Source organism: Tachysurus fulvidraco, chromosome 4 (genome assembly GCF_022655615.1).
Source record: "Tachysurus fulvidraco isolate hzauxx_2018 chromosome 4, HZAU_PFXX_2.0, whole genome shotgun sequence".
Lineage (NCBI taxonomy): Eukaryota > Metazoa > Chordata > Actinopteri > Siluriformes > Bagridae > Tachysurus > Tachysurus fulvidraco.
This window is the reverse complement of record NC_062521.1, coordinates 15,381,595-15,398,732: the sequence shown is the minus strand read 5'-3', so window position 1 is coordinate 15,398,732 and position 17,138 is coordinate 15,381,595. Positions and strand designations below refer to the sequence as shown.

At 37.2% G+C, this 17,138-nt stretch overlaps 2 protein-coding genes across 3 annotated transcripts in view; one reads left to right on the top strand and one right to left on the bottom strand.

Annotated features, from left to right (window-relative positions):
- wdfy4 (WDFY family member 4) overlaps nt 1–5,924 on the bottom strand; it is a 46,832-nt gene extending 40,908 nt beyond the window's left edge. For both annotated transcript variants that reach the window (XM_027141927.2, XM_047812896.1), the window contains exons 1-4: nt 5,783–5,924; nt 2,083–2,306; nt 1,199–1,446; nt 95–206 (exon numbers count right to left, since the gene is read on the bottom strand). In XM_027141927.2, coding sequence (XP_026997728.2) covers nt 95–206; nt 1,199–1,426 — 340 coding nt within the window. In that variant the 5' untranslated portion in view covers nt 1,427–1,446; nt 2,083–2,306; nt 5,783–5,924. The remainder of the gene's footprint in view (nt 1–94; nt 207–1,198; nt 1,447–2,082; nt 2,307–5,782) is intronic.
- A 297-nt stretch (nt 5,925–6,221) lies between these two features.
- si:ch211-223a10.1 (palmitoyltransferase AKR1) lies at nt 6,222–14,493 on the top strand. The gene is made up of 10 exons (XM_027141896.2): nt 6,222–6,534; nt 8,710–8,845; nt 8,963–9,073; nt 9,267–9,399; nt 11,271–11,449; nt 11,582–11,655; nt 11,816–11,978; nt 12,071–12,153; nt 12,574–12,764; nt 12,956–14,493. The coding sequence occupies exons 1-10, from the start codon at nt 6,426–6,428 to the stop codon at nt 13,415–13,417; spliced, it is 1,641 nt and encodes a 546-aa protein (XP_026997697.2). The 5' UTR covers nt 6,222–6,425; the 3' UTR covers nt 13,418–14,493.
- The last annotated feature ends 2,645 nt before the right edge of the window (nt 14,494–17,138 follow it).

Genomic DNA, 17,138 nt, shown 5'->3' with positions numbered 1-17,138 from the left:
CTTCTGATGTGCTATAAACATCCTCAGTCCCACCCACTCTGTGAAACACAGTTAATCAGTGCTAGCTCTGCTGAAGAAAGCAGCCTGAGGGTACCTGCAGGTTTTCCTGCTACTCTCTGCTGTATGTGAAACACCAGTGTCTCCGTCACATGGGTAGCCATACTCTGGAGATCCAAGTCCTCAGTGGTTCTACTGCTTTCACACACCTTTAAGGACAGCAAATGCACTTACGTTAATATTTCTGAGGAGCTGGTAAAAATACTTATACATACATATGAACATTTTCCATTTTCTATGAAGCTAATATTCATCTTCTAATACTCATCAAATCTTTAAAACTGTGCTTTAAAAGTCAGTAATTATTCATTGTAATTATTTTTTTTTAATAAATAAGTACTTAAAAAAATTCTAATTATTGTATCATTATTAATTATAATAATAGCTGCATGGTATATTGTGCTTATATACATGTAGTATAACTAATAATTGTCTGTGCATAATTATAAAGCAACAAATTATTATTAAATATCACATTTATGCAAACGCAACAAGAAAAACATATTCCGATGCTTCAAGTAAATTATATGGTAAATTATTCCTCATTATGGGTTAACCAATTTTTATGGTCATAAAACTGAAAACTATAGTCTTGTGAATTATAACCTAGCACTTCCAGAGTAAATCTATGTTTTTTTTAAATGAACAGAAGCATTCACTCCATGGTCATGTGCACTTTCAGAGACACCGTTGGACCTTTCATTTCTCTGTTATACGAGCACAAGTAGGAACACATATCTATTATTTCTCATGACTTCTTCAAAAGATGTTTTAGTTCAGTGGAGCTTAAAGAGTACTGTACATGTGCACTGCTGATGTCCTTTAACTATGACTCAGTGTACATCGCTGAACATCTTCAGCATTTATCAGTGATAATAAGCCATATAAGTGATGCTTAAATGATCATGTACATACTGAGTTTAGACAGAGGAAATATTTGTTTGGTCTAAGAGGATGTTTAAACTGATATATTCCTTCAAAGGTGAGGGGGGATCTATTCAATTAATGCTGTACTATATATAAAAATATGCTGTTATTATTGACATGTTAATCTTGACAACATGAAGGGATTTCCAAAGATTCCTCATGTATGAAATCAGATTAACTTTTCCATCTCTTAGAGTGTTGTTGTATTTGTTACCTGAATAAATATGGGCAGAAGAAGGAGGAGCTGCTCTTCTCTCTCTTCTGCTGTTGCTTTGGCCAGCTGTAAGAGTTGCTCTTGAAGAGCCGTTACTGCACCAAGTACTGCGCATGTTTCCTCCTCCTGACCAGGCTCTATCTGAGGTTCATCACTCGTCAGCTCTGTGCTCTCGGTACTTTCCCCTGAGGCACTCAACTCTCCAGTCTCCTTATTGATCCTCTCCATATCTCCACAAACTTCCTTCACTAAACAAGACACAGGATCACACACACAAACAGCTCTATTTGTAAACTGCTTCCTGTTTGAACAGCCAGTATCCTCTGCCTGAGGAGGCTTAGAGAAACAGTCAAGCATTATTCATTTCCCTACAGAGACCAGTGTGAAAGCATTATTACACAACTTAACACTGCAGGCATTATTGTTTGTTAATCCTCATTTCACAAGATGGCAATTGGTCCTGTGATAGGGCATGTATCTTGTTCTGAAGGGAGAATAACTCGCACTAAAAAGATCTTCATTACATCGGCTACAGAGAACCTCAATCTGTGGTTAATCTTTAGCACATCATGAGTAGCATCAAGTGTTATAACATACATGTATTCTTGGAATACATGGCAGAAAAAATTATGCAGGAGAATAATTTTATAGTTTTATTGAAATTCCTTATTGGCAGTTTCTATCTTGTTCTACCTCCGCATGCCACAGCAGAACTTGCAGGGTAGGGTTGTATGGCAAAAACACATTCCTCATTCCTCAGTGGTTAAATGAAACAGATCACATGCATATGACAGGCAATAAAAAGCCCTGCATTGTACTTAGTTTACATACTGAACATTTACAATTCATCTAACCAAAGCTTTTAAAAGACTTTTATAACTTACCTGTTGTTTGGAAGGAGGCATCACCTTCTGCCTTCAGGATATCGAGGAGACAGACTGAATGAAGCAAGGAGTCTTGTGTATTTGAGCACTTAGGAAGAAACCAGCTGAGACATGCCTGTTATGAACCTACAGCTTTCTGCCAGTTAATAATCTGCACTGGGGGCCTGAACTTTGCACAAAGAGAAACTCTTACATCAGAGGCACATGGTCATGTGCTGCACTTCCTAGACAGGGAAAAAAGAGAAGTGAGTGTGTGTGCAAGGGACTCCAGATTTTCAGATTTAAGTATATGTATTTAATTGTAGATTTATATTCATTTTGCTTTGAAATGTCATTTCACTATGCTCCAGAACTCCAAACACTAAACACCAATGACTTGTTGATGTATTTATTATTTCTGATCTCGGAAATGCTTATGCACTTAAGGCTACAATGCTCACAGTCGCACATATAATCCAAATTCACAACTGCACTCCTGTAAGGATGTGGGGGAAGGCGGGGTGCTGCTGGAGGACCAGGACAGGGAGCTACAGTATAACTAGGGACACAGCACCTACAATTGACTAATTTAAAACACTACTGACCTCGTGTGGTTTCAAGAGGAATAATCACAAAGGTGAAGAAACTACACACACACACACACACACACACACACACACACACACACACTAGGGTTGCCACCCGTCCCGTGAAATACGGAATCGTCCCGTATTTACAGGCAAAATGACGCGTCCTGTATCAAATCAATACGGGACGCGATTTGTCCCGTATTTTACATAGGTCCACATTATACAGCATCCCATGCAAATAACCCCACCCGCATTGTGTGGCGACGCGTCCTATTCTGCCCGATTGGGTAATGCTCGTTGCCATCGTTGGTTTGATTGGTTTGTTTTAGGGTTACGGGCCGTGAATCACGGCCAATCAGAGTCAGAGGAGGGCGGGTCGCCGCCTCGCCGGTTCTTTTGACAGAAAATCCATATGGAACAGGCGCTCTGTGGAGCTCATCAGGAGTGAGTTCTTGATCACTTTTAACTTTGAGGAGTCCTGTTTAGAGTTTTACTGTAGCTGTTTGAAAGGCAAACAGCTTCTCAGTGCTGCACGGAGTGACAAGAAGTACACTTATAAAAGAAAGTAGGCCTGACATGCTCCAATACTACACTACACTACTACTTCTGGTCCGCTGATATTCACTGATACACGGATATACATCCACTGATGTTATTATGTTCATGATGTTCATGGAAGATCTTTTGCAAGTTTGCAAGTTAGAATTACTAAGTTCTGGATCTGTTAATTTAATAATAAGTTAATAAAATATCTCACAAGTTCCTCCAAAGGCTTATTTTTTGTGTTCTCAGTCACACTTTGTTGGCGTATATTTATTATTGTCATAGCTGTGTATTCAATATGACCACTTAAGTTGTGATAGTGAGAGACTGAGTGCATCTGTTCACACTGATTTCAGTAGCAGATATCTTATTATAATGTCCATTAGTATCAATCTTAATATTTTTATTAATACATGTTTTAAGTTATGATATACCACCACTGGCACGCCATCGGGACTGTGGTCATCGTGGCCCCCGCTGCGGCAGGCGTCCCTTATTTTTCTGTATCGAAGGTGGCAACTCGAACACACACACACACACACACACACACACACACACACTCTGATACATTTACACTTACAACCACACACACAAGAACATAATAAATGAGCGTGCTTGTTTGCTTTGCTTGCTTATTATAAATGTTTATATATATATGTATATATACATATATATATGTATATAGGTATATATACATATATATATGTATATATACATATGTATACACATATGTACATATATATAGGGATAAGGACGGATGACAGTTTGGCTGATCTAGCAGTATGTAGCTTCTCAGAGACATCCAAAAGGGCTGTCTCTGTAGAGTGAGCTGCTTTAAAGCCAGACTGGTTGGGATCTTGGAGGTTGTTCTGTGAGAGATAGACAGACAGTTGATTATAGACAATGCGTTCAAGAATTTTTGAAAGAAATGAGAGAAGTGATACCAGTCTGTAGTTACTGATGTCTGATGGATCCAGAGCAGGTTTCTTTAGGATGGGAATAACCCTTGCTCTCTTGAAAGTAGTTGGTACCTGACCAGATGCTATGGATCTATTGACGATAGTGGAAATGAAGGGCAAGAGGTCTTGTGAGATGGTCTGGAGCATAGTGGTAGGGAGTGGATCCAATGGGCAGGTGGTAGGATTGCAGGACTGGATGAGTTGTAAAATCTCTTCTGCTGCCACAGTTGAGAAATGTGACAACAAAGGTGTAGGGGAATGCATACTCTGAGATGTAAGTGCAGTCGGGGCTGAAATGAAAGTCCGGCAGATTTCCTCATTCTTCTCCTGGTAGAAAGAAGCAAAGTCTTCTGCAGTCAGGGAGGATGAAGAAGGTGGAGCCGGGGGGTTGAGCAGAGAAGAGATGATGTTGTGGAATTTCCGAGGGTCATGTGAGGAAGCTCCAAGCTTTTCCTTGTAGAAGGAAGTCTTGGCAGAAGTCACATCTGAGGAGAACTTGACAAGAAGTGTTCTGTAAAAATCAAGATATGCATCAAGTTGTGATTTCTTCCACTTTCTCTCTGATGATCTTAGCTCTCTTCGATTGTTGCGCAGCACATCTGAAAGCCAAGGAGCAGTACAAGAAGTTTTCTTGGGTTTAGTGAACATAGGGCAGAGGAAGTCCATAGTTGAGGAAACAGATGAGAGGAAAGTATCTGTGGCTGAGTCCAAGGGTAGTGAGGAAAAAGACTCAGTATCAGGAAGGGCAATAAAGAACAATAAACCTGTACCACCACCCCTGCCTGTTTCTCGTGGTGAGTGAGAGAAAGCATAGGCAGAGGATAAAGCAGCTGGTGTAGCAGTGTTCTGTGGGGATATCCAGGTCTCTGTTAGAGCAAGAAAATCAAAGGAGTAATGGGAAGTTAAAGCAGAGATAAAATCAGCTTTCTTTACAGCAGACTGACAATTCCAGAGCCCACCAGAGGAGGGTAGATGAGGTTACTGGGATTGTGACCTCTGCTCTGTGTATGAGAGCGTCTGCGAGAGAAGGCCTTGAGTACAGAGATGGGTTTAATGCACATATTTGTAGTCAAACAAGAATGAGAATTAAGGTATGGTAGAATATATCAAGCAGTACTAGACACTAATGTTAGAGAGAGATTCTGACAAACGTAGTGGAGAACCTTCAATCTAAATAGGTAAGCCCTGCCCCCAATTCACACCTTAAGGGAGACTGAAACTACTCCTGATTAATCAGCTGAGAGAACAACAAAGACCAACACTATAAAAATCAACAATGGTATAGAATATAACACGATTCAAATCACACTACTCTAGAACAAAGTGAGTTAAGCAGATAGTATACAAAAGACAGGAACCTACTTTACCAGAAGACAATATAATCAAATGTAGAGAGTTAAAGCACACTTTATATATATTATATATAAAAAATATATATGTATATATATGTATATATAAACATAAACATTGTTATATACATATATAACATATATGTTATATATATATACATATATGTATATATATATATATATATATATATATATATATATATATATATATATATATATATATATATATATAAACATCCATTATTAATAAGCTAATATACTAAAAATTACAATGCTTCACCTGTATCCTGACTGAATCCACCATAGACCCCTAATAATGTAAACGAAGTCAACAACATTTACTATACATTTGTAATCATTATTGTTGTCTGGTTTCTTATTCTAATATTAAAACGTGCTAATAAGTAATAAGTCCTACTCTGTTCCAGGTTCTTCCGGTTAACAAGCTCAGTGTTTTGGTTTTAAAATGTAAACAGAATTAAAGTAATTTTCTCTGCGATATCTGACAACCTTCAATATAAAAAAATTAACCAGCTAATAACATTACATTTTTATAACTTGAACTGTTCGTTCATTCGACAACTTAAATATCCAGCGCAGACTGGATAGAAATACAGCAACATAAAATGTAAAATGTTAATTATTCTAAAGGTATATATTCTTGTGCTTGTATTTTGAAGTCCAATAATATTTGTAGTGATTGGTAGACACGCGAACACATGGGGCCAATCAGATGCGAAAAGCAGAGAGCTGTTTCTGTCAAATCAGTTTAGGCGTGAAATCGGCTCGTCTTACTCTTCTTTTGCTCTTTGTAGAATTTTTATTTGATCACATCGACGGAGGAACATTTTATTTCCTGTTAAAGTGTGCAGGATTGTGTGGATAAATAGCATCATATAGGTGTGGGTCGTAATTCCGGCACTATGCCGCTGGTGACTGGAGGAAGCGGTGTGTTTGAGGCGGTTCAAAGAGGAGATGGAGAACAAGTGGCGCTGCTGATTCAGCAGGACCGGAGCATCCTGAAACAGAGAGGTGTGTTCATCAGACAGATGTGCTAAACACTCATTGGTTCTTCAGACAGATGTGTTAAACAGGCATTGCTGTGGTTCTTCAGACAGATGTGTTAAACAGGCATTGCTGTGGTTCTTCAGACAGATGTGTTAAACAGACCTTGCTGTGGTTCTTCAGACAGATGTGTTAAACAGACCTTACTGTGGTTCTTCAGACAGATGTGTTAAACAGACCTTACTGTGGTCCTTCAGACAGATGTGCTAAACACTCATTGGTTCTTCAGACAGATGTGTTAAACAGACCTTGCTGTGGTTCTTCAGACAGATGTGTTAAACAGACCTTGCTGTGGTTCTTCAGACAGATGTGTTAAACAGACCTTACTGTGGTTCTTCAGACAGATGTGTTAAACAGACCTTACTGTGGTTCTTCAGACAGATGTGTTAAACAGGCATTGCTGTGGTTCTTCAGACAGATGTGTTAAACAGACCTTACTGTGGTTCTTCAGACAGATGTGTTAAACAGACCTTACTGTGGTCCTTCAGACAGATGTGCTAAACACTCATTGGTTCTTCAGACAGATGTGTTAAACAGACCTTGCTGTGGTTCTTCAGACAGATGTGTTAAACAGACCTTGCTGTGGTTCTTCAGACAGATGTGTTAAACAGACCTTACTGTGGTTCTTCAAACAGATGTGTTAAACAGACCTTACTGTGGTTCTTCAGACAGATGTGTTAAACAGGCATTGCTGTGGTTCTTCAGACAGATGTGTTAAACAGACCTTACTGTGGTTCTTCAGACAGATGTGTTAAACAGACCTTACTGTGGTCCTTCAGACAGATGTGCTAAACACTCATTGGTTCTTCAGACAGATGTGTTAAACAGACCTTGCTGTGGTTCTTCAGACAGATGTGTTAAACAGACCTTGCTGTGGTTCTTCAGACAGATGTGTTAAACAGACCTTACTGTGGTTCTTCAGACAGATGTGTTAAACAGACCTTGCTGTGGTTCTTCAGACAGATGTGTTAAACAGGCATTGCTGTGGTTCTTCAGACAGATGTGTTAAACAGGCATTGCTGTGGTTCTTCAGACAGATGTGTTAAACAGACCTTACTGTGGTTCTTCAGACAGATGTGTTAAACAGACCTTACTGTGGTCCTTCAGACAGATGTGCTAAACACTCATTGGTTCTTCAGACAGATGTGTTAAACAGACCTTGCTGTGGTTCTTCAGACAGATGTGTTAAACAGACCTTGCTGTGGTTCTTCAGACAGATGTGTTAAACAGACCTTACTGTGGTTCTTCAGACAGATGTGTTAAACAGACCTTGCTGTGGTTCTTCAGACAGATGTGTTAAACAGACCTTGCTGTGGTTCTTCAGACAGATGTGTTAAACAGACTTCAGTAGGCATTTTCCCGTATTTGCATTTCACTCTTATGTGGTTGCTTTGTCAGGTTGGGCAGCTGCTTGAATTTTACTTTCTTCAGCATATTTTAATTTAAAGATTAGTTAGTTGGTTTGTTTTATTGTTAGTTGTTTCTAGGTGGCTTATAGCTTGATTTAAAAAATAAGAAAGATAAAAACAACAATACTATTACTAATAATTATAACTAAATAATAACTACTCCTAGTAATAATAATAATAATAATAATTGTTGTTGTTGTTATTATTATTATATTTTAATATGGAGAGTAAAAATTGCCCTCTTATTTGTGACTTATTATATATGCATAATATTGAAATAAAGAATATGGCTATGTAAATTAGCACAAATAAGTGTAACACATTTGTGTAAGAATACTTCATGTGTCAAATGAACTTAAAAGTAAAGTAAAAATATAATTCATAAAATAGCTTGGTGTTTGGTCACTGTTCAAAAGTAACACTGTGTTAAAGAGGATTTCTAGAATAAAAGACTGCTTGTCCTTCAGAAGCCAGGAAGATATCATGAGATATCGTGTGTACTATACATTTGTTGAGTTTTATAGGTAGATATTACATTATCTTATGCTATGTACTCTATTACATTTGGCTTTTGCTTCACTGTGGCCCTGGCCAGGATAAAATGGTTACTAAAGATATATGAATGAATGAGTGAATGAATGAATGAATTTGAAGAACCTTCTAGACGATTTTGCTCCTTATTTGTCCTGTGGTATAATGCAAGGTATTATGTAAGCATGTGTATTTTTTTCAGGTTGGGGTGGATTTACCGCCCTCCATTTTGCCGCACTTCATGGGAATCGGCCAATAGCTGAAATCCTCCTGAACTGTGGTGCTGACCCCAACATAACCTGTGATGCCGGACAAACCCCCTTTCACTTTGCTTGCCGGTATTTAGTCCCTTCTATACTACTATATAATGGATATCTGTCCTTTTCATGTTGTTGATTACAGAATTGTCTAACTGGTGTAGCATATGTGTTGTTATTATTTTTTCTCTGTAACAGACATGGTAACGTCAGCATCATGCACAAAATGGTTCAGCATGGCGCAGACCTACGCATGGTAGATCAGCAGGGAAAAACATCACTGCATCATGCGGTCAGTGGAGGAAGCATGTGAGTAATTCAATATTCGGTTTAATCTGATTTAATAATTACGCTCATCTTGTCTGTAACCTAGGTTGTGTTCTGCATTAGTGTAATTCCTGTGAGCTCAGGACATGCAAAAAGGCATTGCTGGCACTGGGAATAAACTTTAACGTCTCATAGCACTGATTTCCCTTTTTTTTTACCGCTCTCTGACGATCAGCGTTGCCATGCAGTACCTCTGGGAGACGACCATGTTCCGGTTCTCAGATGCTGACAACTTCTTGATCACGCCACTTCACATGGCAGCATCCACTGGCAATACAGATGTGGTTCGGTATTTGCTACAAGAAAATGTAAGCTGCAGAAATAGGTTGGGAGATACAAAAATGTTATAATTAGGACACAATACACTTATAATCAGTTTATAATGTTAACACTTTTATAGCATTCAGTGATTTTATTTTTATAGCATTCAGTGATTTTATTTGTTATTAAGAAATATTCCAGGCATTCATTTAGACTTTAAATAAAAATTAAATATTACCACGAACACTACTATTATTGCTGGCATGTCTCTATGACTAGAGATAAAAAAAAATACTATAAATAAAATTAAATAATAATAATAAATGGAATGGGCTTTTATTGGAGTCATACTATCAGATTTTGTTTTTAATTTAAAAATAGGAATAAACAGGCTTTACAATTTTGAAACATTTGAAATATTTAAAACAATTTGAGAAGATATTTAATATTTTACATATTGAATATTCATGATTCTGCACCATTCCTGGGTCTCTTTAAATGTAAACAAATGTGTGATACTAAACATGTTAACTGCTTTTCCTCTTGTCTAATCACTTCTATTGAAGCATGTGTTCAGACAGCACTCTAATTTGATTTAAAATGATTTGATATCAAATGCATCATAAATGTTTGCACAGACTTGTCCTGCTCGAGTGCACGGTGTCATTAAATCAAAAAGGTGACAATTCATGTAAATATTTTAAAGTTTCTACTTTTGACTCAAGCTGTTGCCAGTAATATAATCTGTAATGAAAGCTCTGATATTTAGTTAGAAACAAATGCAAAATAGACACATTTTCATTAGTTTCCTCAGAAAAAATACTGCCTTGTTGTACGGGTGCTTAAAACTGAAGTAGAGAGAAAAAGAAGTAGGAAAAAAGACATAACAGTCTCAGTTACTTTTAAATTAAAGGGGGGGATCATTTCCTTTGATGCTTGCGTCATTTGTATTCAAAATATTTACATGTTTAACATATCCACATCCCAAAACTTGTCGAACCACACAAATATATACATAAATACAACTTCAAAAGACTTCCATGAGCATAGGCATGAGTATATGGCAAATGGGCATTAAGTCAGAAACAGTCCAGTAAACAGAAAAACAGTCTTATCTGAAGTTAAACAAGACTGTGTAGGTTGACAAGGAGGATGATAATATTCCAACGTTTATCCCTCTTTTGGATGCTAAGGCCTGTGACATATAATCCAACTAAATCCCAGAGAGAGTTTCTTCAGTCAAGTAAGCAGCATATTTGTCGATAACCATGCCACATAGTCACAGCAGATGAGCAGAAGCTACACCATAAAGTAATCCTCTTTGAGCAGGAAACAATAAAGGTTCTCAAAACAGGGTTAAGGTGACCATTACAACAGAGCATGCGGCAGCTTCATCTCTCATTTTACTCTTCAACTTCCTGTTTTTATCCCCTACAGGACAGGCAGTGACTGTTACAATATAATAAAAATAATATGAGATTTAAAAAATATATCTCTTATTCAAGTTGTCTATATAGAGTTATATATAGTTTAAACAAATTGTTATGTTGTAAGTTCATTTATAGAATTGAAAATAAGAGGGAGTGAAAACTAGCATAGATCAGGTTTTTTCTTCTTAGTTTTTTAACAATGGACTTGTTATTACTGTCGAAGTTGAAGCATCATAATGAGGAGGCTCATATAGTTGTCTATGTACAGATCTTGTGTTTGGACACTAGTGAAGTGGAGCAGACAGAGATTTCAGGGATTTGAAATAATTGGCTTTAGGATAATGCCATCTTAACCCGATCACTCAATCAACTGTCAGTCCGGTCGTGACATAGTAAGAAATCATAGGATTGTCTTTAACAGTATTAATCATATATAATAAATATTTTTTAGACTCATCGTTTTTTTGTTTTTTGCACTCCCCAATCAGAGATGTTCAGCGGATGCAGTTGACCACCAGGGGGCAACAGCGCTACACGTGGCTGCTGAGAAAGGTGCAATTGAAGTGTGCTGGTTGTTACTACAAAGCACCGGTCTCCACATTCTACACACAAAAAACCACACTGGCCTCACACCTTTAGACCTCTGCAGTCGCGGAACTACTTTTAGGTGTGTTGACTGCCAGTTCTTGTCACTAGTTCCGAGCATATAAGCTAGAAGAAGCCGTTCTGCAAAATCTTATGCCACTTTGTTCACCCTGTCGATTTTATGTCATTCTTTATATTTATTTTTATATTTCAGGCATCAGCAGCTCACCAAAATGTTAGAGCAGTTCATCAATAAGCCAAAGGATCAAAAGCCCAGAGAATCATATGGTAGCATTGTGCTGTCACTCACATGTGTACACACACACACACACACACACACACACACACACACACACACACACACACACACACACACACACTTGAATATGTGAGAATTTCTGCTCTGTGTGTATGGATGGATAGACAGGTGGGTTTTTTTCTATTACAGTAATGTACTACTGGACACTTCTTTTGCCGAGTGTTAGTGGGGCAGCGGTGTTTCTTATAGCTGCAGCCCTTGGAGAAAATGGAGGCGTTCTATGTGGGCTGTTGTTTCCCTTTCTGGCAAAAGTCACCTTATCTCAGTACCACAGAATGAGTGACTATCAGAGGTTAGAGGGTGATGTTTTTATTCTGTATGATTGTGTTACATTATCACATATTTGACTTGGATCATTTGTTTCTTCTAATTTTTTGCTTCTAGGTTACCAAATCCCATCTATCTTGGAACTTTGACTGCAGCCATAATTCATACCATAATCTGCTTTTACTACAGAATTCTGCCTAATATCCTTCATTGGTAAAAGGTGATATATATTATTGATAGAATTTTGCGCGTAGAAGACGTCTGATCCGCACAGCTGCCACTGCCTCTCAACCTACATTGAGAATCATCCAAAGTCTTAGTGAGAGTCAGAGATTGGCATACAACTGATGCCTACAAATGACAAAATGTCTGTTTTGTATAAGAAACATGATATGATATATACCTTGTACGATAGTTTCAGCTGAAGCAAGAGTTTTACTTCTGCTGGCTGAGGTACAGTGTGCCTTATATGTGGGCGTCAAAAACAAGGACAAAAGCTAATAGTGAGACTTCAAAAAGGAAGCGAGGATCATGAGTTGAGAGCATGCCAAATATATTCAAAATGTATCACTTATATACTGCATAAATGATGTTTTGATAGTTGCCCTTAACACTGTTACATATTTGGCCAGCTTATACTCTCTTAAATGTTTCACTACTCCATATCTCTGTGGTTCTCTGGCTTTTCTGGAAGCTTCTAACCCAGGATCCAGGAAAACTGAAGGCAGTTGATGCAGATCCTAGAATCTCCAGTATAGCAGACTTGGTGGAGTCTAATCAGAATCCCTGTCGCTTCTGTATTTACTGTGAGGTGAGAAAATTTAATAGGCAGTGGAAGGTTTTGGTTTGTGCTGATTGGGATTTTTATTTATTTTTTTGTTCTGGAAAAGTTGATGGAATTATTATAAATAGTATAAATTACTGAATTGCTTTTTTTCTTCTCAATTTGTATCTATCCATTAATTTCTGCTGATTTCATTCTATTCCTTTATATCATGTTAGCTGTTCCAAGTGGCCAACTGCAAGCACTGTCGTCTGTGTAACCTTTGTGTCATGGATTACGATCACCACTGCCTTTTCCTAAACCGCTGTGTGGGCCAGAACAACCACCGTGTCTTCTTACTATTTGTCCTGGCCATGATAGTGGCTCAGCTCTTTTTCGTCAGCACTGCTGGATATTACCTTCACTGGAGGTCAGAGGTGGAGGAGAGCTGGAGCTGGAGCTCAGTAGCAATGAGAGAAGCGTGGGTGCTTCTGCTTCTAATAATCAATGCACTCGCTGTCTTCTGGGAGACCTGGCTGCTCTCTGAGCAGTTTAATGCCATCTCTGCTGGAACCACCACGTACTTCAGACAATGTCACCACAAGAAGTCTAACTGGAGCAAGCGCATGGCCACAATTATTTTGTTTTTGATTGAAGGGAAGAATTTTAGGAGTAAAAATCAAAATGCTATAGATATTTAGTTATAAAACTATTTACTTGTTTGATTTTACAATATTTATTAGTTTATTAAGACTGAGGAATAGCTGCTGTTCTAATTGGTGCACAGATTTTACCTGTTTTTTTAAGTAGACTCGCATCACTGTGTGCTTCCTATAGAGTAAATATGTAGGTTTTATAAATAATATTTCAACACTGTTGTTTTTATGTTTACTGAAGAATTAGTGTTCACTGAACCATTTAACATATTTACACTGTTTACATTTACATCATTCGGCAGATGCAATTATCCAGAGCGACGTACAAAAGTGCTTAAGTCTCTATAATTGGATACATTAACTCTGGTTCACTAGGTTACATAGTTAAGATACCTTGAGTCTAAAACACTGTTCAAAGATTTATTTATTTGTTTGTTTGTTTGTTTGTCTATTTATTTATTTAATACACAGATCATACATTTTTTTTAAATATTTAATACAATACATGATAAGCATCTTTGATGATATGGTCACTTTGAAGGTTCAGAATGGAATTAGATGTGCTGAGCTTATAAATGCATTCACTGGCAACGTATCAGGTATAAACACCATATTAGGTTCACTCTGTAGGTAAAAAAGGGATCACCGCTGACCAGTCATCATTTGCTTATTGGATTAGCAGCAGTGACATTGACATGTTAACCCACCTATCAAAGTGGACACTGAGTGAATCAAATGTTTCATCGTGTATCTGCATTTAGATCTGGGGTCATGGCCTAAACATCATTTTTTCTGTAGCACTGGAAAAAAATAAAAACAGTAGTAGAAATGTCAGCACTATCAGCAGGACATAAATAAATAAATGCTGTAAATGCACAATATGAAAGTAAAAATCTCCCACTCAAGTGGCTTTTTGTTGTGTTCTGCATCCACATCAGTCTCAGATAGGTGCTGTGTGAACAAATAATTTGCCTCCTATTTGTATCTGTATTTGTACACATTTATAGCATATTAGATTTTTTTTTTTTATCTTAATAATGTATTTGTATTTGGACACATTATACAAGTGAACAGCCAATGTCAGAATTAATGTTAACATAGGCAGCTTATTTGATTTAATTGTCAAATCTAATAAATCTTATGTTGTTAAAAGCATGTTTTCTAGCATTGGATAAAAGACTTCTTGCATTAGACATGTGCTCTGCCCAAGCACTATCAATGCTTTTAAGCTCCGATTACATCATCAGTCATCTGCATAGTCTGTGTTTGCTCAGATCCTAATTTATCATTGATTTTCTTGTGGTAATGTCAGTCAGTAAAAGAACATGAATCTGCAGGGTTGAGAAAGATGACCATGGATAATTACATTTCATTACTGCTCAGACACAGGCCTAGTCACTGTTGCATCCACTCTCATTCCTCCCTCTTTGTCTTGTCAGTGCAGATTTCAGAGGAAATGCAATTTAGCTGCTAATCTCCAAGCATGTGCATCACAGGATTCAAAGCAGTTGTGTTCAATCAGTGGCCTAAGATGGTAGTGCAAAGTAATCAATGTAATTAACTTTAAAACAAGCATTAATAATAACTAAAGGTTTTATTAATAGCCATGAATTTGAAATATTCAGGTGAATTGTGGTACACTGGGTAGCATTGCAGGGTTCCCAGTCCCATCCAGAGCTTAGTTTACTGTCTGTTTGGACCTTCACATGCTGTCCCTATATCTGTGTCAGTTTCCTGTGGGTTCTCAGGTTTCTTCCCACTTCCCAATTACATACCAGTAGGTAGAGTGGATATGCTAAATTACCTCTAGGTGTGAATGTTTGTGTGAACGTACTGCACGTGTGCATGGTGGAGTGATCGACTGGTAACTCATCTAGGGTGTATCTACACACAGTGCCCAGCGTTCCTAGGATAGGCTCTGGATCCACCGTGACCCTGACAAGGATAATCAGTGTAAGGTCTTTGTGAGGTTAAGTGTAAAGGTTTTTCAGGGTTTTTGGGTTTTGCTTGTTTTAGCTAACAACTGTAAAAGAATTCCTCTTTTAACAAGTAGTATTGCAGACGTATTGCATTCACTGCATTCGTAGTTTTCGTAAGATTTAAAAAAAACAAAAAGCTTGTTTGAGGAAGTGTTACCCAATGACTAAGAACAATCTAAGAAGCAATCTGTCTCTTTCACTGTGGGCAATAAATCATGGTTCTGGGCTCATAACTGTCATTTGGCATTGCATTTGGTTCTGGTCCGGCATGTCCAACCACACAGGTTTTATTAGCAGATTAAAAGATAATTGTTGATAATATATATATTTGCTGCAGTTCTGCTTTTGTAGTTCTGCTTCTGTCTATGAGCTGGTTATTTTTTATGGCACCGGTATGCTGTAGTGCCAGTTTTTATATGGTTTGACTGAGGTTTTAAAAACACATATGAGGATTTTGTAAGCAAAATCAAAATTTTTTGAGGCCTATTTCGGCCTTTTCTTACTTTGCCTAACATGCGGTTACATGCTGGTGCTTAAGTAGCAGAGCCTACTTAATCTGTGTTTATTTGAGTCATTATAACAGATAAGCAGGTGTCAATACAGGTTCATAAGAACAGAGCATGGTATCTTCAATTGCTTAAAACAGACATTAGGGTCTAATCTATTAAAATATTAGCAAAAGAAAGTTATGCATTATAAAAAAAAGCATGCACATCTCCAACAGTAGGAAGAAGACAATGCTTATGAAAGGAGATAAAAGAGAGAACTATATATGTATATTATGTGTATAATATGTATATTACATACCAGCTAATATCATTGTACCTCTTTAAATTGTATGCTTAGTCATTCTGCCTATTTTGAAATTCAGAATCCAAACTGATACATCATCAGCCATCAGTACATCCTCAAAAGACACGCCTTAAAAGCACAAGCACGATCTAGCCTACGATTTAATGCTAATCCTAGGAGCTAAATGTTATTAGCTAAACAATAAGCGGTAACTTGTAACAACTACAAAATATTAATAATGAACCATTACTATATATATATATATATATATATATATATATATATATATATATATATATATATATATATATTACTATATATATTACTATATATATTACTATATATAATATATAAATATAAATAGAATTATATTATATTATATACAACATATATAATATACACATATTTTACAAGAAAACACACTTTTCCACTCACGGACCCATTTATTAGGAACACCTACTGTATACATCTGTACATTATACAGTTATTGAAGCAACCAATCATATGGCAGCAGTCAGTAAAAAAAATCGTGCTGTTCAAATAAAGTTTCAGGTCAATGACAAACATCAAAATGTAGAAAAAAGATGTGATTTCTGCTGGTGGGCTGTTTGAGTATTTCAGAAACTGATGATTTCTTGATAATTTCACACACGTGACTTTAGTGTTAGGGTTCAGTGAGGAATAGAGCAAAAACAACAACAAAAAAACATCCTATGTCTGATGAATGAAACATGATGATAAGATAGATCAGATGAGAATCACCGGTCTGATAATGCACATGTATATGTCCTAATAAAGTGGATGGCAAGTGCATGTTTGTTTTTTGCTGTTTGTTTAAATTTTATAGGGGTGACATTGGTTTGTTGTTGAATGATTGAACAGTGAATGAAAAGCAGACAGGCGACTTTCATAAAGCTGTAAAATGGTCCATTAGATCGACTGTGCTGCTGTAAGCTAAACAGCCTCTTACTCATAATGAATGGCCGGTGCATATA